At 41.8% G+C, this 22,992-nt stretch overlaps 1 protein-coding gene across 1 annotated transcript in view; it reads right to left on the bottom strand.

The window, feature by feature from the left end:
* Positions 1–22,992, bottom strand: part of EFHC2 (EF-hand domain containing 2) — a 125,392-nt gene that overhangs the window by 42,123 nt on the left and 60,277 nt on the right. Inside the window, exons 9-10 of the mRNA XM_089665182.1 lie at positions 19,976–20,118; positions 17,223–17,419 (exon numbers count right to left, since the gene is read on the bottom strand). Of these exons, the coding sequence (XP_089521308.1) occupies positions 17,223–17,419; positions 19,976–20,118 (340 nt within the window). The remainder of the gene's footprint in view (positions 1–17,222; positions 17,420–19,975; positions 20,119–22,992) is intronic.

Below are 22,992 nucleotides of genomic sequence, written 5' to 3'. Positions count from 1 at the left end.
GCAGAGTTTCTGCTCTATAGGCAGCCAGGAGTAAATGGACTCCGCTGTTTGTTTGCAACCCAATACCCTCTAATCCAGCGGTTCTCAACCTGGGGGTCGTGACCCCTTTGGGGGTCGAACGACCATTTCCCAGGGGTCGCCTAAGACCATCGGAAAACACATATTTCCGATGGTCTTAGGAACCGAGACGCCGCTCCTGTCTCCGGCGATGTGTGGGCGGGATGATATGCTGCCCCTGTCACCGCCTCCTCGCCGCTGATTGGCCACCGGAACTGTAGCTCAGGAGAGGCACACAGGCGGCCAATCACCGGCGAGAAGGTGGAGCTTGGAGAGGAGGAGCCGAGCGGCAGCGCGCGGAGATCGAAGAAGATCGAGGGAGCTGCAGGAACGAGTGAAGAGAGAGGCCAGAGAAGGAAGACAGCTGACAGGTAAGTGCAAATTTTGCTGCTGCAGCCAGGTATGCAGGCTGTAGATGGGAGAGGGAGAGAGCGAGCCCAGGCTGGAGCAGGAGTCAGCAAGGTAAGTATCATTGGTGTCAGTGGGAGGGATAGTGCCCCATCATTTGTGTCACTAATACCAACGATGGGGCAGTATTCCTCCCCCCACTGACACCAACGATGGGGCACTATTCCTCCCCCCACTGACACCAACGATGGGGCACTATTCCTCCCCCCACTGACACCAACGATGGGGCACTATTCCTCCCCCCACTGACACCAACGATGGGGCACTATTCCTCCCCCCACTGACACCAACGATGGGGCACTATTCCTCCCACTGACACCCACAATGGGGCACTATTCCTCCCACTGACACCCACAATGGGGCACTATTCCTCCCACTGACACCAATGATGGGGCACTATTCCTCCCACTGACGCCAATGATGGGGCACTATTCTTCCCACTGACACCAATGATGGGGCACTATTCCTCCCACTGACACCAATGATGGGGCACTATTCCTCCCACTGACACTAATGATGGGGCACTATTCCTCCCACTGACACCAATGATGGGGCACTATTCCTCCCACTGACACCAATGATGGGGCACTATTCCTCCCACTGACACCAATGATGGGGCACTATTCCTCCCACTGACACTAATGATGGGGCACTATTCCTCCCACTGACACCAATGATGGAGCACTATTCCTCCCACTGACACCAATGATGGAGCACTATTCCTCCCACTGACACCAATGATGGGGCACTATTCCTCCCACTGACACCAATGATGGGGCACTATTCCTCCCACTGATACTAATGATGGGGCACTATTCCTCCCACTGACACCAATGATGGGGCACTATTCCTCCCACTGACACCAATGATGGGGCACTATTCCTCCCACTGATACCAATGATGGGGCACCATTTCTCCCACTGATACCAATGATGGGGCACTATTCCTCCCACTGACACCAATGATGAGACACTATTCCTCCCACTGACGCCAATGATTGGGCACTATTCCTCCCACTGACGCCAATGATTGGGCACTATTCCTCCCACTGACGCCAATGATTGGGCACTATTCCTCGCACTGACACCAATGATGGAACACTATTCCTCCCACTGACACCAATGATGGGGCACTATTCCTCCCACTGACACCAATGATGGGACACTATTCCTCCCACTGACACCAATGATGGGACACTATTCCTCCCACTAATACCAATGATGGGACACTATTCCTCCCACTGACACCAATGATGGGGCACTATTCCTCCCACTGACACCAATGATGGGACACTATTCCTCCCACTGACACCAATGATGGGACACTATTCCTCCCACTGATACCAACGATGGGACACTATTCATCCCACTGACATCAGTGATGGGGCACTAGTCCTCCCACTGCAAAATTACAGTTATGAAGTAGCAACGAAAATAATTTTATGGTTGGGGGTCACCACAACATGAGGAACTGTATTAAGGGGTCGCGGCATTAGAAAGGTTGAGAACCACTGCTCTAATCCAATCCACCTAAACGGAAGAGGACAGATCCCCTTCTGTTTTTTCAGTGTACCTAATCGGACCTGTAGGTAGGCTACAGGAAAGCATGGATCTTTTGATCAGGTCCACCTGAAAAACTGACATGTGGGCATGATCAGATCGCCCATGTGAAAGGGGCTTTAGAATTTTTTAATTCACCTCTACAAGTTAGTATTTTACTGCTGCTAATTAGCAGCAGTAAAATTATAAGGTCAATAAACAGCTTTATCCATTCCTCTAACAGTAAGAGAACAATACAATATGCATCAAACACAAAGAGAGGCACTATCATTAACATTGGCATATGAAATTAAAAGTCCATATTAAAGTGTTACTAAACCCACAACAGTAAAATCAGTCTGTATATACGGTAAAGCATGCTTGTTATACTCACTGTGGAACCTAAGGGGTTAACCCTCTGCATTGTGTGAAAAGGCTGTTTGATCCTGTCTTCTCTGATCCTCCCATTCTTCTGCTGTCCAAAATCTATCTACGGATAGCACAGAGCACTTGGAGTCACTCTGCTCAGGTTGGTGTGTATTGCTAGTGAGTTGTTTTTTGGGGGGAGGGTGCATGTGATCGGCACAGGGCCAATCAGCAATGTCCAGACAGAGGGTCATGGGGTCATGGGTTATGCAGCCTTAATGGACAGTGAGAGGAGAAAGAAAACTCCTCTTACAAGCTTTCACCAGTGCTCAGCTGGACACTGATTGAAATCACAAGACTGCTCTAACTGCTGATGAGAAAAAGGTATTTAGCAGTTTATATTTACTAAAATCATTGTATTTCCATGTTCTGTGTACTGTGGGAGACCAGATATAGTGAATGCAGGGTCCTGGGTTTAGTAACACTTTAAGTCCATAAAAGTAAACGGTTTGGACAGGATAGTCCACTCTAGGCAGCTGATTTCCCGAGCAGAAGCAATTTCTCTGTGTACAATGCGAGACAAAAGCAGAAATTGCGCCTCTAAGTATAGTATCACAGATATGTGTATTAGGGCAAAAATGTGGAAATTGCAAAAGGCAACTCACATGCTGTGGGTAGGTAATAGACACACACGGCCATGCTTCGCTCCACCGCCCATAGGAGCTTCCGGCATCTATATATGGGTTCCAAGCTTCCAAGAATGGCTCGCAGTCGCAGCATTCATCTATAGCCAGCCAGGACCCAATCTTTTATCTATGATGTGCCTGTTACCTACACACAGCATGTGAGTTGCCATTTGTGAACCCCACCTTTTTGCCCTAATAAACATATCTGTGATACTACACTTAGAGGGGCTATTTCTGCTTTTGTCATCCATTCCTTCAACACCTTTGTTTTGCTTTTCCAGTAGATTTTGTGCTAGCAACATTCAGTGTAATCAGTTCAACCCTCACTGAGTACAGACTTAAAGACCACCTTAAAAATAAATAAATACTCCTGCGCCACAGAATATTTACAGCCCCAGGTATAAGATGCTGCTGTACACTAGTGTAAACACCAAAGAATCGAAAACAAAATAAACCAGCGCAAATGATACCTATACCAATCAAATAAATCACACTAAATACATAAATGTGAAGAAAATTGCCAATAAATGTGACACTCTCAAAACAAAAAAAATATATATACAATGATAATAATAATAAATAAATGTGAATGTGCCCAAAGCAATTTAGTGCATAAAAATTATATATAAAGAAATTTGAAAGTCCACAAATCCTTTTCCCAGCCTTCAAAGTGTATAGAAAAAAGAAGAAAAAATCTTCTGTACATATGTGCTTCCACCTTCCACCAGTGCAAACCAACATGAACCGCACTCACCAGATAATGGTGAGTAGTAAGCCTTTTAGGAATTTCAGGGATCCTACATCCCCTCTATAACCTCCGGACCTCCATTCCACCATACAGGGCCAGCGTAGTCCTTCCACTCCTTTCTAAATCAGGACCTTCAAACCAGCTCCAGCGTTGTGTCAAAGGGAAAATATCATATAGTGTAATATTGCCAGACTATCATCAACCCATAAAATGTATATCAAACCACTCACATTTTCCAAATAGAATAAAAATGTATTTTATTATCCTCCATCGATTGGAAAGAGACCATAGACTTCCACAAAATAGCTCTCAGAGACCTCACAGCTTGACTAGCAGAGGATGACAGTGTGTAATACAGACAGATCCCAATATGGCCGCTGGAACGCACCGCTCGGCATGCGCTCCACTCACCGGAAGTTGCGCAGGACGTTCAGATACTGGACCGGAAGTGCGTCAACGCGTTTCGCCCCTCCCACCGGGCATTCTCAAGTTCTGGAGCTGGTTTGAAGGTCCTGATTTAGAAAGGAGTGGAAGGACTACGCTGGCCCTGTATGGTGGGATGGAGGTCCGGAGGTTATAGAGGGGGTGTAGGATCCCTGAAATTCCTAAAAGGCTTACTACTCACCATTATCTGGTGAGTGCGGTTCATGTTGGTTTGCACTGGTGGAAGGTGGAAGCACATATGTACAGAAGATTTTTTCTTTTTTCTATACACTTTGAAGGCTGGGAAAAAGATTTGTGGACTTTCAAATTTCTTTATATATAATTTTTTATGCACTAAATTGCTTTGGGCACATTCACATTTATTTATTATTATTATCATTGTGTATATATTTTTTTTTGTTTTGAAAGTGTCACATTTATTGGCAATTTTCTTCACATTTAAAGACCACCTTATTTAGCTTGACAGCTTCCATTCCTGTAGGTATCAACCAGCAGTTCCTAGGGTTCTTTCCACAACAGACACCAACTGCCCTCTATCCACTAGTCCTTGCAACTGCTAAAATGAATTTTTAAAAGGTGTCTATTTTCACTCAATGTCCAGAACATTATTAATACATATTGGAGATGCTTCTTCAGAAATTAGTTGCATACACTTTTTATGAAAGCCTCTGCAACATTGCTAATAAACACTAATTGCTCCACTCAGGCTGCAAAATCTGGTCGCTGCTACTCTCTGTCCAACCCACCACCAAGTTTTATTATTATTAGATTGATGGATCGACGTGGGTCAGCATGCCCATAAATGGATCGAATCTTGGTCGGTCCCTGCTGAACTAGCTGAGATTCGATCTATGTATGGCTGGCTTTAACTGACTAAAACAAATCTTTATAATAATGAGGAAAGCAGAGTTTTAGTGAGCGCTTGTACAAATACACAGCAGCTGTACACCAAAAAAGGCACCATATACAACCTTCTGAAAATATTCAAATAAGGGGGGGAGGTGCAGCGCTATACAAAATAACAGACATTGATGAAATTAAAAGAAAGTAAAACATATAATGAATCGTGACTGTGTGCGAATAAAATAAAGCCACTAGATGGTGGCTATAAAGTGACAAAGGTGTAAAATAAAAAAATAAATAAAAGAGTCCAATGAAGGGGTGCTCTTAGGATCCAGGATGATCCTCAGACGTCCAATGATTGGAACAGCCAGGTGATAAATGATGTAAGGATTGTGCACTCACCAGATACGCAATCTTTATGCGCATTTGTATATCAAATCACTGGACCTCTGGTGTCTAAGCAGAACTGAGCCTGATTTTGCACTTTCCCGCTTTAGTAAATAAACCCCTGTGTGACAGACTGTCAGTGACTCACACACAGGGGGTGTTGACATTGTGCCTCCTGACTTTTTTTACTGCACCCCCAGATCAAATAAGCTAGATCCAGGCCCTGTCTGGCACCATAGACATTAAACTGAAAGTGGGAGGCTATGGGCAGTGAGCTAGGCTCTATTGCATGCATTTCACAGTGCTTTCAGCCAAGTATTGAGCAAGAAATGTAGGCAGTTTACAGTAAAAGGAGTGAACAGGAAGGAATTCAATAGCAATATACACTTTTATGGTGCAATGACCAGGCAATGAGTAGGTAGCTCGCACAGGATCAGGGGCAGACTGAAAACTCAAGTGGCCCCCGGGCAATAGGGGATCATAGGGCCCCTGTGTCCTTGCCCACACTCAAAGCACACCCAAAAAAGCCTATAAAAAGGTACCAAGGGCATTTCATTGGGCCCCCTACTGACCCTGGGCCCTTGGGCAGTGCCCGAGTGCTCGAATGGTCAGTCCACCTCTGCACAGGATACTACAAAGCTCAAATCATGAAAAGTGGTGATACTATCCTGAATATGCAGTAAGCCCTGGTGCACACTGGTGCGACTTCAGGTGCGACATGTGATTTGGAAATCGCACCTGAAGTCGCATCTAACGTATTTCTATAGCACTGTCTTAATCAGTGGATTTTAGGTAGTGAGATTTCAAAAATAGTTCCTGCTCTACTTTTTTCCATTGCGACTCACATTGAAATCGGAGGAACAAATCACTCTGAGCTGTGGCTTTAAAATCACGTTACTTCAAGTGAAATAGCGCGATTTCAAAATTGCATTCAGTGTGAACCAGGGCTTACACAGATATGTATAAATCACAAGAATGGCTATACCGAAGTATACAAAAAAATTAGTGGGTTAAATAATTCACATTCAAAGGTATTTTAAGCCCCCTGACAAAACTTTGTTTTATTGTTAGACAGCATGAAAATGAAAGGATTTTTACTTCCTCGTGCACATCCATTAGGGACATTTCCCATCAATTCCTGTTCTTTAAACTCAAAAGGACCTACCTACTAAGAGGTATTCATACAGAAAATTATTATAGATAGTTTGCCCACCTCCACAGACTTTCAACCCTGATTCCTAACATTTCAGATGATGGCCATCAGACTGTCAATTCAGTTATCCAGACTGGATTATGTAGGTGATACTTCCACTAGCTGCTTGAAAAAAAACACTGCCCACAGGCCTGGTTGCCCAATAACAACCAGTGTAGTACTTCTTAATGGTCTAAGGAATACTATGTAGATATCATCTGTCCCTTCTGCCAAGTCAATTTTAGGTTCTAAACAAAACAATGACCAACAAAACTACTTTGATGTTCACACACTCACAGAAAAAGGCTCCCATCAAAGCATAAAGACAACCTTCTGAAAAAGTCTATAATAACTTCATAATAGTAACATTAAAACATTTATATATAACACATTGTTTCCTTAGTGTTTATATTCATAAATACAAAAAATAAGCGAATGAAACAGCATGTAACTTTGAAAGAATTGAGGAATTATCAAAATGGCAAGCATAAATGTATGAATTATTAATGCCTGTTTTTAAAAACACAGTTATGGAATTAAATTAGCTGTTCCTGGCCAGAAAAATGCATTAATAAACCATGGAATGTCACTGGAAAATAACTATTACTGTTGTGTTGGTGTACTGCCTGGTGATGTTTTTATAGATTGTGAATATTTTAAAGATAAAAACGTATAAACTTATCTTATCATGTTAACTTTCTAGCCAAGCTCAACTTTTAAATGATGTTTAGGATTTTGAGAGGTTATTTTTAAATGTCTCATTTGAGCCAATGTCAATGCCTTGGGTAAGAGTTTATGTGGAATGCCTGGGTTATGAGGTGTATTAACCTCTCATATTACCAAGTGTCTGTTATGTGATAGCTAAACGTTTTACCCAAACATAACTATATGGTGTTTTAAACTTTTTTATTTTATGCAATTTAGTTTGCTAACCATAACCACATATTTTTGTCTCATGTAAGTAATACAATAAAGTCAATGCAAAATATTTATCATAGTATCATCCTCATTATGTACCTTTTTGCAAGCTGTAAGAGCTTGTTTAAAAACAAATGTGTGCAAAATACAAATGCTGCTTTGGTTTTCAATGTTAATTTAACTTGTGTAAAGCTATCATTGTACTAATACAATTGCAAGTGTACAGATATCCAAAACAATAAATATGCTGCGTTATTAAGACATTAGGATAATGTAAATTGACTATTTGTCTAATACAACTGATTGTCATTTTGCAGTTATATTATGCCTCCCCCAAAACACATGAATCCCAATATCATTCAACAGAATGTTGTACATTCATGATCTTTAAGAAGCCAGAATTGGTTATGGGACCCAACTTGTGGTCCACGTTTGTTGGTTAACCAACCTCAAAATATACCACAGTGGAAGCAGTGGAAAGATGATTGTCACGATATGAGTTCTCTGCCAGCCCAGTTATTAATCCCCAGGTATTTATTCCTTGTTCCTAATCCCTCCTGGCCATAGGAAGAGCCTACTCCAATTAGTATTCACTCCTGTGTGCCAAAGGCCCCTAGCTGTAATTAGGGCTCCCCTTCCACAAAAGATCCTAAATTCAATTAGTGTATACATCCCTAATTAGTGCCTTACTTTTGTATTAATGTATTTTCCCCACTGTTACACTGTTTACAGCTGCAGCTTAAATTATTGTGTCCATCCTGTTCAACCAGTTGTTTGCCTAATTCTAATATCCTCCCCACTAATTAGTGCCTTACTTTTGTATTAATGTATTTCCCCCACTTTTACACTGTTTACAGCTGCAAATCCAATTATCCTGTTTTAGTGTCCAGCCGGTCCAACCAGTCTTTTCCGTTTACAGCTACAAATTAAATTACTGTAGTTCCATTCCTGTCCATTCTCTTCATTGTCACCTGCTAATGACTCCCCCCCCCACCTCTCATCCTGCTCAGGGGGTTTAAGAGGCCAGTACTGGTCTCTCCTGTGGAGCCATTCTGTTAGGCAACCACTGAGGGGTCCACCTGGACTCCAGTGGCCCCCCGGCTCTGCCTGATCCCCATTGGAGGAAGAAGGACCTCAGAAGCTACATCAGCCCTGCCTGAAACGTTATCAGCTTTGCCAGAGACTACCACATCAGCTCTGCCTGAGACCACCGCATCAGCTTTGCGTGAGTGTATGCTTCCCTTTTGCTATCAGACTGCTTATGAACTGCCTCTTGGATTACAGATTGCTGTAGAGACTTTAACTTTGCCCACCGGGGCTGGATTACAAGTATTTTGGACCCTCTCTCCCTGCACTACTCCCCATTGAGTGACTGTTGTCTGTTTTAATAAAGCTTTAAGTGTTTGCCATCTGCCTTTTGTGTTCTGTCCCACTTACCCTCCGTCTCAATGATTATTGTGGATGCTCTCAGCACTGACCTCTGAGTACTGACCTATAACTGGAATATTTGAGACACAACCCCCATGTGCTTTATATTTTGGCCGGTGTATAACTACTCACAAGCAAGTCCTGTTTAAAGTTTATGCAAAGCAAAAACTTTTTTTTTTAATTTTGGATAGAGTGGGGAAGGATTAGAATCAGTAAAAAAAAAGAAGAGTTTTGGCTTGATATAATCTTTACAGCCCAACTCAAGATGACACTAGCCCCCCTCCCAGCCCACTTACACCCTTCCATAGATCTGATCACAGGATTATTAAACAAAAAAAAACTGTCTCTACCCTATTTTCACTTACCTGAACCCATGGTTACATGATCATCCAGCATTGAGTCCTTCTATTCACTATTTACTTCCTAGAGGGGTCCTTCTTGTGTGATGTGGACAATACCCATTGGATGTCCAGTGGGGGGGGTGTAATGTTATCATACTGATGAGAGATGACATCAAACCCATTTAAGGGAAGGGGAATTGCTGGTGAGGCTTACAAGAGCACAGGATTAGCAGTCCCTGAAGAAGGAAACACCCTTATTGAGGGACCCAGATAGGGAGACTCAGGCAAGTATAACTGACTTTACCAGGTGAGAAAATCTTTACTGTGGGAAGGATGTGTTGGAGGGCGGTGGGAGGGAGGGAAAGGCAAAACATTTATTTTTGGGTGGAGATGAGCTTTAAATACACATAAACGTGTGCCAAAAATGTCCAACCCTTCCCTATGGTAGCAGCCATTGTTAGACCTGCAGTAGAAGAAGCACAACAAAATACTATTGGAACCATGCGTTAACTACAGTCTCTTAAGCAGTCAGGCCCTCTACTAACAAATAAGTGGGTCATTTAGGCAGCTTGAAATTACTATGCCACATGGAGACACTACAAATTAGTAAAAGAAAACTGAGGCTTAGGTGTCAATATCTGTAAACTCCAAAATACCATATAACACACTTCTTGTTTTGCCCCAGTTGTTTTCAAAAGGATGCACACTGATCTGCAGGTAAAGTGAATGTAAACCAAATTACAAAAATTTCATATAAGCTTTAACATGTTAATGTCATTTCCAAAGTAATTTTTCAATAATTTTAAATCTGCAGTTTTCATTGACCACTTGAGTCATTGTGACTTTTTTCCCTATAGCACCCTTGAATCCCAGAGCTTTTTTTTCTGATGATGTCTCAGTTTCACACCATGTATCTTTTAGGTTTTGTAGTCTACTCTTAAAGTGGTAGTAAAGTATATTTTCATGTTTTACCTACAGGTACATCTTTAACCACTAGCCTACCGGGCACTTATACCCCCTTCCTGCCCAGGCCAATTTCCAGCTTTCAGCGCTGTCACACTTTGAATGACAATTGCGCGGTCATGCAACATTGTACCCATATGAAATTTTTATCATTTTTTTGAGACAGATAGAGCTTTCTTTTGGTGGTATTTAATCACCTCTGGGATTTTTTTTTTCTTAAACAAACCAAAAACCACTGAAAATTTTGAAAAAAAAACATTTTTCTTAGTTTTTGTTATACAATTTTGTAAATAAGTGATTTTTCTCCTTCACTGATGTGCGCTAATGAGGCTGCAGTGATGGGCACTGATAGGCTGCACTGATGGACACTGATAGGTGGCACTGATGGGCACTGATGAGGAGGCACTGGTAGGTTGCACTGATGTGCATTGACAGGCATCACTGATGGGCACTGAAAGGCAGCACTGATACATGACACTGATAGGCAGCACTGATAGGCGGCACTGACTGGCACTGTTAGGCGGCACTGACTGGCACTGATAGGCGGCACTGACTGGCACTGATAGGCGACACTGTCTGGCACTGATAGGTGGCACTGATTGGCAGCACTGATAGGTGGCACTGATTGGCATTGATAGGTGGCACTGACTGGCACTGATGGGTGACATTGAAAGGCAGCTCAGATGGGCACTGATATGTGGCATTGATGTGCACTGGTATGCACTGATATGTGGCATTGATGTGGCACTGATGGGCACTGGCACGTGGCACTGATGGGCACTGGCACGTGGCACTGATGGGCACTGACTGCTGGCACTTCTGGGACCACACTGATCATCAGGGCACACTGATCATCAGTGCCCTGATGATCAGTGTACATGTCCCCTCCGTGGAAAGCCGATTGCCGGCTCTCCTCTCCTCTCGAGCTGTCAGCGTGACAGCTCGAGAGGAGAGAAATGCCGATAACCGGCATTTCCGTGTTTACATGTGATCAGCTGTGATTGGACACAGCTGATCACATGACCGAGCCGACATCTTCAGCTCTTTCTGTGATCCGCTGTGTCCGAGGATCATATGACGTCCTCCCAGAACGAGAGAACCACCTTGCGCCCATCATTGTACTAAAGGGCGGGCGGAAGGTGGTTAATAAGGCTTACCTGTAGGTACTGTAAATATCTCCAAAACATGCACTGTTTAGGAGATATTTACTTTAGGAGGGCAGGTGATGTCACCGGCAATGCGCAGTGCACTCTCAATGTATAGCATGCTGTCCATTGAGAGAGCTGTGCCGTGGCCAAGACTCCTGCGCATGCGCAGGAATGACATCACTGCGGCTCAACCAGTCAAACGGCCGCAGCTCAAGAACCCAAAAAGAAGACCAGGTGAATATGGAAGCCCCAGGAAGCCATGACAGTGCTCCACTGGAGGGCTTTGTTTTCAGGTAAGTCTTTCATAATGTGCTAGTATGCGATGCATACTAGCACATTATGCTCTTAACTTGCAGGGAGATTTTTTTGTGGTTTGCTACCGCTTTAAAGTGTCATTAAACCCACATTAAACTACCAATAAATATATGTTTACCCTTTGCTCTTATACTATACTGTATAGGACCACCTGCGTGTGGCTCTAGTTGCATCACCTGTCTTTGTTTCAGTTTATCACTGCCATTCTTTTTTTTTCAATAAAAGAACATTGAAAAACTACCAATAAATACTGTATTACATGCTGTCCATATTTAGTCACTACGGGAATAATTTTTTGAATTTTGCAAAAAACCTGGTTGATCCTGCTGTTCGTTATCTCTCCCTCCGATCCATGTTCCCACTGCAGTTGAAGATTCTGCAGAGCAGCGTTGGCAGTTGATGCACATGCTCAATTTCATGTGTATTTCTACTTTGAGCATTTACTCCTTTTCACATCTGAGCAGCCCATATGACTATAGAGCACACACGTGGGCATATACACAGTGGTAAATGACAGCCCACTCCCTCCCTCCTCCTTCATGCCCAGAATAACAGGGCGGTGAAGCCTCCATCAATCGAGATTTAATATCCCACCCATTGGATAATGGGATATTACATCATAATTGATAGAGGCTTGACCTCCCTGTTATTCTAAAATACAGGGGAGTGACACAGCCTGTGACTGACATAAAATCTGCCCACACCATGTTACTGCCAAAAAACAATAAATATTTGATTTCAAATATATATTTGTATGACAATTTAAACAGTTTATTAATAATCAATATTTATTTTTACTCTTTATGCCAGAGGCTGTTTTTTTTTATTTTGAACAGCAGCAGAGGACTGGAAGCTCCTCCTACCACTGTTTCCCTGCAGACAGGCTGGGACAGAGATGGGTCATGCGACAGCTCTATATCAATTAGCAGGGGTGGACTGACAACTCATGGGGCCCCCGGGCAATAGGGGATCATGGGGCCCCTGTGTCCTCGCCCACACTCAAACCACACCCACAAAAGCCTATGAAAGGTAACAGGGACATCTCATGGGGCCCCCTACTGACCCCAGGCCCTTGGGCAGTGCCCCAGTACCCGAATGGTCAGTCTACCCCTGTCAATTAGTAAAAATGGTACTTAGATTTTTTTTTATTAAAATAATTACAGTGCCTTCATCCATATGAAAGAGAAGGGATGAAGTAAATTAAACCGTGTATGTTTAGTATCACTTTAAATCCATAATATATCATACTTTTTTTTTTCTTCGGACAGAGAGGGCTTTAGGTCTCATGCACACAGAACATTTTGCAAACTTTCCTAGCCACTTGCCCCCCAGAAGATTTTACCCCCTTCATGACCAGGCCAATTTTTGTTATTTGGCACTACGTTACTTTAACTGACAATTGCGCGGTCATGCAAAACTGTACCAAAATGAAATTTGTATTATTTTTTCACACAAATAGAGCTTTCTTTTGGTGGTATTTGATTACTATTGGATTTTTCACTATTTGCAACAATGAAAAAAAGACCGAAAATTTTGAAAAATAAACAATATTTTCTACTTTCTGATATAAAGCATATACAATAAAAAATTAAATAAATAAACAAAGTTCTTTATAAATTTATGCCAAAATGTATTCTGCTACATGATTTTGGTAAGAAAATCCCAATAAGTGTATATTGATCTGTTTGCATGAAAGTTATAGCGTCTACAAACTATGGTACAGATTGGTGTTTACCTTATTCAGTCAAGGCACCCTTTAAAATTCTGCATAATCTCAAGGCACCCCATTCTAAAATGTAAATAACTATTCTAATGTTTTTACATAATGCATCAATATCCACACTCATAGTACACCCAATGTTAGAGGTTATTTATTCTTCCAAAGCAAATATACCTTTACGCACTGGTACTGACTTGTATTTCAGTGTTTCTCCCTCAGCTTCTCTCGGTCACTCAGCTAATGCGACCCCAGTGCCAACGGAGAGGGGCAGAGGAAGGGCAAACAAGGATGCTGTGCAGGCACTCAGCATCCTCCTTATTAAAAGAGAGGCTTGATACACCCACTGGCTGGCTTTTTGGGCAATGTATAGGCATTTCGCCAAGGCATCGTTAGAGAAGCCTGAAGGCTCCCTGGTTGAAAAAGACTGGTATAGATACTGGAATTTTTATTCCTTTTTTATTTTTATACTGTAATGGCGGAGATCAGCAGCTTACAGCAGGACTGTGATAGTACACAGGGGAATCTGACACTAACTGACACTTTGTGGAAACTGACTAACTGCCACCGACATCTCCAGTGACAATAATACAGTGATCAGTGCTAATAATATACACTGACACTGTAATAATGACACTGGCTGGAAAAGGGTTAACATCTAGGAGCAATCAAAGGGTTAACTGTGTGCCTAACAGTGCTTGGTGCATTCACTGTGTGCTGTTTTTGCGAAGGGATGTGCTGGTTTTTATTCCTTGCTTTTGCAATCTGGCACATCGCCACTTTTTAACATTCACAGAGCTCTGTCCTGTCTTCCTCTTTGCCGATCAGCAGGTCCCAGCTGGCAATCACACCCGGATCAGATCAGGTGATCTGGCGCAGGAGAGCTGCTCTGCCGCCAGACTCATACGTAAAGCGGTCAGCAAGTGGTTAGAATCCTTTCCTCCTGGCAGCAGCATTTTGGCAGAAAAAACACTGCACGCTTGTAAAAGTGTGTTACGCTTTTAGGTGTGTTTACAGGCATCAACCGCTTGGGCATCACTTCATTTCATTAGCCAGATTAATAAATTATTCTGGCAACTGAAATGAATTAAATCTCAAGCGCTAAATGCACCTAGGATTAACACATGATTAGATATGTTTAGGTGCATTTACATGCGTTTACAAGCGTCAAGCGTTATTTCAGCCAAAAATGGCAAAAGTGTTTTTTTCTGCCTCTAAAAGCCCCTGCTACTAAACGCTGCTAAAAGTCTATGTGTGTATGGACACGTGGGGGGGGGGGGATTTGCTAAAACTGGAGAGTTCTAAATCTTATGCAGCTCTTCAAAGAAACCAAAACCTTGGCTACCATGCAGAGTGGCACCAGAGGATAACTCCCCCGCTGGAAAGAACACAATGGCTCCATGGGATGGAGCGATTTTCTTTCCCGCAACCTGTGGTTGCAGAAAATAAAATCATATCATCTATGGCCTTCCTTAGATCCTCTGTTTTTATTGCACAGTGGTTAGCACTTCCATCTGGTAATACTAGGGTCATTGGTTCAATTCCCAACCACGGCAGCACCTGCCTGGAGTTTACATGTTCTCCCTGTGCTTGCGTGGGTTTTCTCCAGGTACTCTGGTTTCCTCCAAGACTCCAAAGACATGTTGGTAGGTTAAACAAATAAATAAATAACCTCCTTCACTATGATCCCACCAAAAAGTCGCACTTTCTCCCTAGAAAGTTTACTAATAATAAAACCTTTTTGTGATATACCATAAAATCATAATAATATATCAAATATACAATAAATCAAATTAAACCATAAAGTGTCCAATTCCTATAAAGTCTCCAATGTGTCCAAAAAGTTCAAAGTTCCAAACTTTCATCCAATAAGAAGGATTGGCTCCTATTTAATCCGGCGAAAACCTCAAAAATAAAAATATATATACTCTAGTGTATTACCTTTTATACAAATAAATTTGTGCAAACCACAACCCTTCCAAAATGTGCCAAAACAAAAAAAAATTTCTTAATACATGCACATATAACACAAACTGTGAACACTCTGTGATCACTGCAACACTGTGTACACTCCGTGGGCCAACACCCAATAGTGCTAAATACTATTACCCTCTGTGAGTATTCATACGCTAATCAATACTATGGAACCAAAGTCTTCCATTCTCTCTTCAAGGATAATTCTTCCAAGGTCCTCACAAAGACAAGAAGAGTCTTAAGACGGATCTCAAAGCGTAGGAAAAATTTAATAGTAACTTACATTAAAAAACAGAACTTCCAGCTCTGACCATGGCTCTTGTGCAGGCTTAACAAACAGTGGAAAAAACCATGCGTAGATAACCAACAAAATGGCCGTGGCGACACTTCCGGTTTGCGCACGTGCGTCTTGACGTCACTTCCTCTAACGCGTTTCGGCACTTCCGGATTTCATCTTCTTGTATTTTAATGTAAGTTACTATTAAATTTTTCCTACGCTTTGAGATCCGTCTTAAGACTCTTCTTGTCTTTGTGAGGACCTTGGAATGATTATCCTTGAAGAGAGAATGGAAGACTTTGGTTCCATAGTATTGATTAGCGTATGAATACTCACAGAGGGTAATAGTATTTAGCACTATTGGGTGTTGGCCCACGGAGTGTACACAGTGTTTCAGTGATCACAGAGTGTTCACAGTTTGTGTTATATGTGCATATATTAAGAATTTTTTTTTTTTTTTTGGCACATTTTGGAGTGGGTTGTGGTTTGCACAAATTTATTTGTATAAAAGGTAATACACTAGAGTATATATATTTTTATTTTTGAGGTTTTCGCTGGATTAAAAAGGAGCCAATCCTTCTTATTGGATGAAAGTTTGGAACTTTGGACTTTTTGGACACATTGGAGACTTTATAGGAATTGGACACTTTATGGTTTAATTTGATTTATTGTATATTTGATATATTATTATGATTTTAGGGTATATCACAAAAAGGTTTTATTATATGTTGTTAGGTTAATTAGATTATGTTTAAACTGTTCCTAGCATGTGTATGTATGAATGTAAGGTAGGGACTGTAGATTGTACGCCCCTTGAGGGTTAGGGACTGATGTGAATGTACAATACATAAGTAAAGCACTGCATAAATTGATGGCGCTATTTAAGTACCTTAAATAAATCAATAAAATCATAATAAAATAAATTAATATTGCTGTCTGTGTCCTTACTGGTGTGATTCATCCTCTCTATTTGTCCTTTTGACCATTGTCACGTGGAGACAAATGAGGGTAAATCCTAAAGCTGACCATAGACAGTTTGAATCTCGGATGGTTCAGCAGGGACTGGCTGAGATTTGAACCATGTATAGGCAGGCTGAATGTACCCAAGTTGATCAACTTGGGTACAACCAACCTGTCGGATTTTACATAAGATTATTGCTAGCGGCTATAGCAGCTAGCAATAATCACTGTGTTCTCCCAGTGGGGACGGCTTGAGAACACAATGGCTCCGCGAATGAGATTCTGACTGTGTTGATGGGGGATTTGAGCGATTTTCTTACCTGCAACAAATTGGAAAGTATGCACTACCATCAGGGCAGTAGTACAAAAGTTGATTAACAAATCCTCCGTATACTCAGAAGAGTGAAGTTCTCATACAGTATAAATGGTGATCTTCAAAATTAAACATAGCTAAACTCTATAGAACAATGAGCACAATGTTATACTCTAAGAAATGAAATCATCTATCATACCTCATGCACATGCTTCTCCATATAGTTGAACACATATTCATCTGCATCAACCAAGATAAACTTGTGCCCATTAAAGTTAAGCCTGGCTCCAACAAACAGATCTGCAGCATTGAAGTATTCAGACATCTCACTCTTGAATAATTCTTGTCCTGGTTTCTTAACACGACATCTTTCCAAAAATTTGCCACCAAGAATTCCTGAATGAATCAAAATATATTATGATACAACTGACAAAAAATAACAGAGCAAGTACAGTAGTTTTATCTCCGTTACAGGTATTTCTTAAGGTAGGCCTTAGACGAGTCGAAAAACAAGTTTTGTCGATCAAAAAAACGAAAATAGCTCATATGATTGTGCCATCAATCGTTTAGATTTTCTAAAACAAAATGCAGCTTGTTGGATTATGCACTTTTGATTGCGGCACAAAAATCACGTCACAGCTGGCACATGATGCAAAAAATGAACCATTTGAAGAGCGATATGAATTTCGTTCGTTTTTCGACTTGTTTATCGCCTGCTTAAGTTTTGTGTAAATTGTAAATAGGCAAGCCTTATATTTTCCAGATATATGAACCGACCAATTAGCAGTAACTGAGAAACAGGTGTGATAGCAGCTACAAATTCAACCAGGCACAAAGCAACTCCTGTTTATCTAAAGATAATGCTATGATTATTATCACAAAGTACTTAGTTATTTTTAGGCACCTAAAACCAGGCACCAGAAACAGTAGAATCCATAGCAACAAGCTAGTATGTATGTAGCACCCTCCTAGATAGATTGCTAGAAAGGTCAGCCAAATTTAGTTTTTTTTTTGCCTCCACTGTAGTCAGTGCAGCAGTGTGTATTTATTTTAGGCTATTATAGGCTTCACTGGCTGCAGGCTCAACTACTTCCCCATACCTTCTAGCAGATTCTAGACTGTAGGGAGGTTGAAGAGGCAGATCCACATCTGAAAATATTTATGTGGTCTCCCAATCCCTGGAGGATAATACCCAGTAGGTGGCTGAGGAGTGCATAAATAGTCTGGGACCTGAGGCAGACCTGTTCTTGTCCAGGAGGAGACATTCTCAGCCTGAAAGGTTGCTTCACTTCTGGACAGGGCAGCTGAAATTTCTGCAGGAGCTCATTGAGGTCCCACCTAAGCTACAGCTGGGGTGTCTACATTTCTATGAATAGCTGGAGCTGATCAAGGGATCTGGCTTGGGGATTTCATGGGAGAAGTGTCTGTCTGATATTGGAAGGAGGCATCTAAGTATTCTCAGACATTTTGAGTACAGACCTGAGTGTAGGATCCCAATGACTGTTTGCTGCTACTATCCCTTTCTGCATCAGTGCCAGTGCTTGCTTGGATTTAGACATTCCTTATGTTGCTAGAGGGACTGTACTAAGAAGTTCTGACAAAGTGAGGAGTGTCTTCTGATTATTGCACTGTTATTGAAGTATCCCACAGCTCCCTGCACCCTATCCAAGTTCAGCTTAAAATAAAGCATCAAAAGATACCCCTAGACCAGGGGTGGGCAAACTTTTTGACTTGAGGGCCGCAATGGGTTCATATATTGGACCTGGGGGCCGGACCAAGAGTAGATGAATGATGTGTATGTGTCACCCATAGTAAGTATAGTAATATTCCCCCATAGTAAGCATAGTAATTAATCCCCCATATAGTAATTCATCCCCCATAGTAATTCATCCCCCATAGTAATTCATCCCCCATAGTAATTCATCCCCCATATAGTAATTCATCCCCCATAGTAATTCATCCCCCATAGTAATTCATCCCCCATATAGTAATTCATCCCCCATAGTAATTTATCCCCCATAGTAATTCATTCCCCATAGTAATTCATCCCCCATATAGTAATTCATCCCCCATAGTAATTCATCCCCCATAGTAATTCATCCCCCATATAGTAATTCATCCCCCATAGTAATTCATCCCCCATATAGTAATTCATCCCCCCTATAGTAATTCATCCCCCATATAGTAATTCATCCCCCATAGTAATTCATCCCCCATATAGTAATTCATCCCCCATAGTAATTCATCCCCCATATAGTAATTCATCCCCCATAGTAATTCATCCCCCATAGTAATTCATCCCCCATATAGTAATTCATCCCCCCTATAGTAATTCATCCCCCATGTAGTAATTCATCCCCCATAGTAATTCATCCCCCATATAGTAATTCATCCCCCCTATAGTAATTCATCCCCCCTATAGTAATTCATTCCCCATATTGTGTCAATTCACTTACCTTTGCTCCGCACGTTCCTCTCGCTGTGTTCCCGCGCCGTTCCGGTCTTCAGGGCGGACTGTGAGAGGAGCCTAGCTCCCCTGCTGCCCCGCCTCACGCTGCCCCGCCTACACACATCCTGACAGGCAATGTTTGCCACGCTCCGCGGGCCGGATTAAAGGGTCCGCCGGGCCGTATACGGCCCGCGGGCCGTAGTTTGCCCATTGCTGCCCTAGACTGTCCATTGAGCCAGAAGAGTGACTGTTGTGGTGTGCCTGGCTGCCATTACACTAGTTTGGTGAGAGAACCTGGGATAAATCAGAGGGCCCTTTCGGGGGTGAGTGCTACATGTATCAACAGAAACAGAAAAAGGGAAATGGCCCTGAAGATCTTGGGCCATCTGCCTTCCCTTTGTGGATAGACAACATGAATAAATTAACTTTAGTCAAACAGAACCAAATTACATCAAACCACAGTTATTTGTGCTTATTAGAAGCATTTTATGTTTGTTCAGTACCTGAATTTCGCTGTGGTGGTTCAAATACAGCTATGGTGTCATCACTTAAGAAATAGGAGATGATGAACTTTCTTTCCAAATCTATAGGGTTTTCTGTAATAAGTTTTGCAACAAACCTAAGAACATTGCTCTCCAGGCCATTCCTAGAAGAGATAGCAATTAGAAGATAACAAGACCATACAGACATTGGGAAAAGATATACTCTCTGAGCTAGATTTTCTTCTACAGTGGTACAAAAATGTCTACAAATCTCCCCTGGCCAGCGCATGAGCATATTAGATGCAACTGCAATATTGAATTATATGTGGAAGGCCATAATATTATCAGTTCTCCTGTTACAGTATTGAAAATAAAGAATCTGGAACAAACAGTCCATGAAATAACTCAGTATTCACAGTTGTGGTTTAAAAAGGGTTCCTATTTACAAGGCCAGCACAACAATCAAGTGGGGACAGGAGAGAGCTCACAGAATAGAATCAGGAGGAAGCTGTGGGAGAGAGCCCAAGATGTCTACATCTCCATCACTAGGAGGAGCCTGGAGGGATATCCCCAGGAGGCAACCAATGATCCTGTGGCTGAGTGAGTACAAGACCCCAGTGCTGCAAGGGTGACAGTAAGGCTCACAGGCAGATGGAGATTCTGTGGGACTTTGTTGGGAAAGTGCAGCCAGAAGTTATACAGTACAGCCATGCAGTTGTGCAATACAGGTGGGAGTTGTGCAGTGCAGACAAAGTCATGCAAGAACTTCAGAAGCAGAGCAGCCAGAAGTTGAGCAGTCCTCAAGTTGTTCAGGTTTTACAGTTCTGGGGTTTCCTGTGCTCCCTATCCCTATCTGAGTTCATCGTTTCACAATAATAAAAGCCAAAACAAACCCCTAGACTGATTTTTGAGATAGAGGAAGAATGCCGGAAATTCTGTGTGCCTAGCTATGTGTGCTCTACAAGGGGGAAATAGGCCCAATATCACCAGCAGAGCTTGCTCCACCTAATTTCTACCACAAACCAATGCAGATCAAAATGAAAAGGTTCATAATATGACCCCCTTTGTACTCCATTTTTAAGGTAAAATATCAGATAAATGTCAAAATAAGGGAGGGAATTTGCACACCATGCAATAGGGAAGTACAAAAATATAGATTGCTACAGATTGTAGTTCTGCTTTAAACTACAGTTAGTTAATTTAATGAGATTATCAGTGTGCTTGCAGTTCAGTACATTTACAATACAGTTACTAGAGTTCATTTTGGGTTAGCATGGGTCATTTGTGTAACCATCAATAGGCCTTTAAGAGAAGTGCTTAAAAACAGGTATGGGTTTCACTATGTGATTTTGCAAGGAAGCAGTCCTCGTGTTTTCCACACTGGAAAGAGTTGAAGTGCATGCCGAAGTTGATGACCAAAGCAAAACCATCATATTAACAAATAAAGTCGAATACTGTGTAACCTGCCATGGCCAGGGACATTAAAAGATCAAATTTCTTCATACATTTAGGCAAAAATGTATTCTGTATTATGGATTATGTAGTCTACAAATGACGGTATATATACTAGAATTTTTATTTATTCATTATTATATTCTAGTAATGGCGATGATCAGAGACTTAGAGTGGAACTGCAATCTGGCACTAACTGACACTTACATCACCAGTGACACTAATACAGTGATCAGTGATAAAACTATATGTAAACAAAATGCAGCGCTTATAAAAGATCAAAGGAATAATGATAAAACGCAGTCCAATAAAAGGGTGCTCCTTGATTCCCAGTGCAAATGGTAGAAATACACACTAACCAGAAAGTGTATAAGTAATACGCATGTGAACATATATCCTGAAGATCCCCCTCTCCTTTCTGGTCTGGTCAAGGAAATAGCTGGGAAAGATGGAGATTCTACGCCCTCATGTGGTGAAAGAATGGTCCAGCAGGTCAGAGAAGAATCAATCTAGATAAGCCTTCCCCTTCTCAGGAGCTGACACAGGGATCACTTAGGGCTGTAAGGGTTGAAGAAGCTCCTCACAGGAGACAAAGGGAAGCACTCATAGTGTAGTAGGTAAAGGTTTTATTGAAAAACACAGGTGCACAGTAAAACGTAGTGCCAAGTATGAATGAACACACTGACCCCTTAGGAATAAAGATGGCCGCCGGGCCTCCACGTGGCACCGGCGGCTTAGTGTCAGCGGCATCCTGGACTCCACCTGATGCGTTTCGTGCGCACGCACTTCTTCAGAGGTAGACCAGACCAGAAAGGAGAGGGGGATCTTCAGGATATATGTTCACATGCGTATTACTTATACGCTTTCTGGTTAGTGTGTATTTCTACCATTTGCACTGGGAATCAAGGAGCACCCTTTTATTGGACTGTGTTTTATCATACAGTTGCTAGAGTTCATTTTGGGTTAGCATGGGTCATTTGTGTAACCATCAATAGGCCTTTAAGAGAAGTGCTTAAAAACAGGTATGGGTTTCACTATGTGATTTTGCAAGGAAGCAGTCCTCGTGTTTTCCACACTGGAAAGAGTTGAAGTGCATGCCGAAGTTGATGACCAAAGCAAAACCATCATATTAACAAATAAAGTCAAATACTGTGTAACCTGCCATGGCCAGGGACATTAAAAGATCAAATTTCTTCATACATTTAGGCAAAAATGTATTCTGTATTATGGATTATGTAGTCTACAAATGACGGTATATATACTAGAATTTTTATTTATTCATTATTATATTCTAGTAATGGCGATGATCAGCGACTTAGAGTGGAACTGCAATCTGGCACTAACTGACACTTACATCACCAGTGACACTAATACAGTGATCAGTGATAAAACTATATGTAAACAAAATGCAGCGCTTATAAAAGATCAAAGGAATAATGATAAAACACAGTCCAATAAAAGGGTGCTCCTTGATTCCCAGTGCAAATGGTAAAAAAACACACTAACCAGAAAGTGTATAAGTTCCTTTAATCTTTTATAAGCGCTGCATTTTGTTTACATATGAATTTTGGGACTTTTTATGCGTT

The sequence above is a fragment of the Staurois parvus genome, unplaced genomic scaffold (assembly GCF_062004578.1).
Source record: "Staurois parvus isolate SC_StPar_1 unplaced genomic scaffold, SC_StPar_1.0 ptg002140l, whole genome shotgun sequence".
In the NCBI taxonomy this organism is placed as follows: domain Eukaryota; kingdom Metazoa; phylum Chordata; class Amphibia; order Anura; family Ranidae; genus Staurois; species Staurois parvus.
Note: the sequence above shows the minus strand (reverse complement) of the source record. Positions and strands in the feature narration are given on the sequence as shown.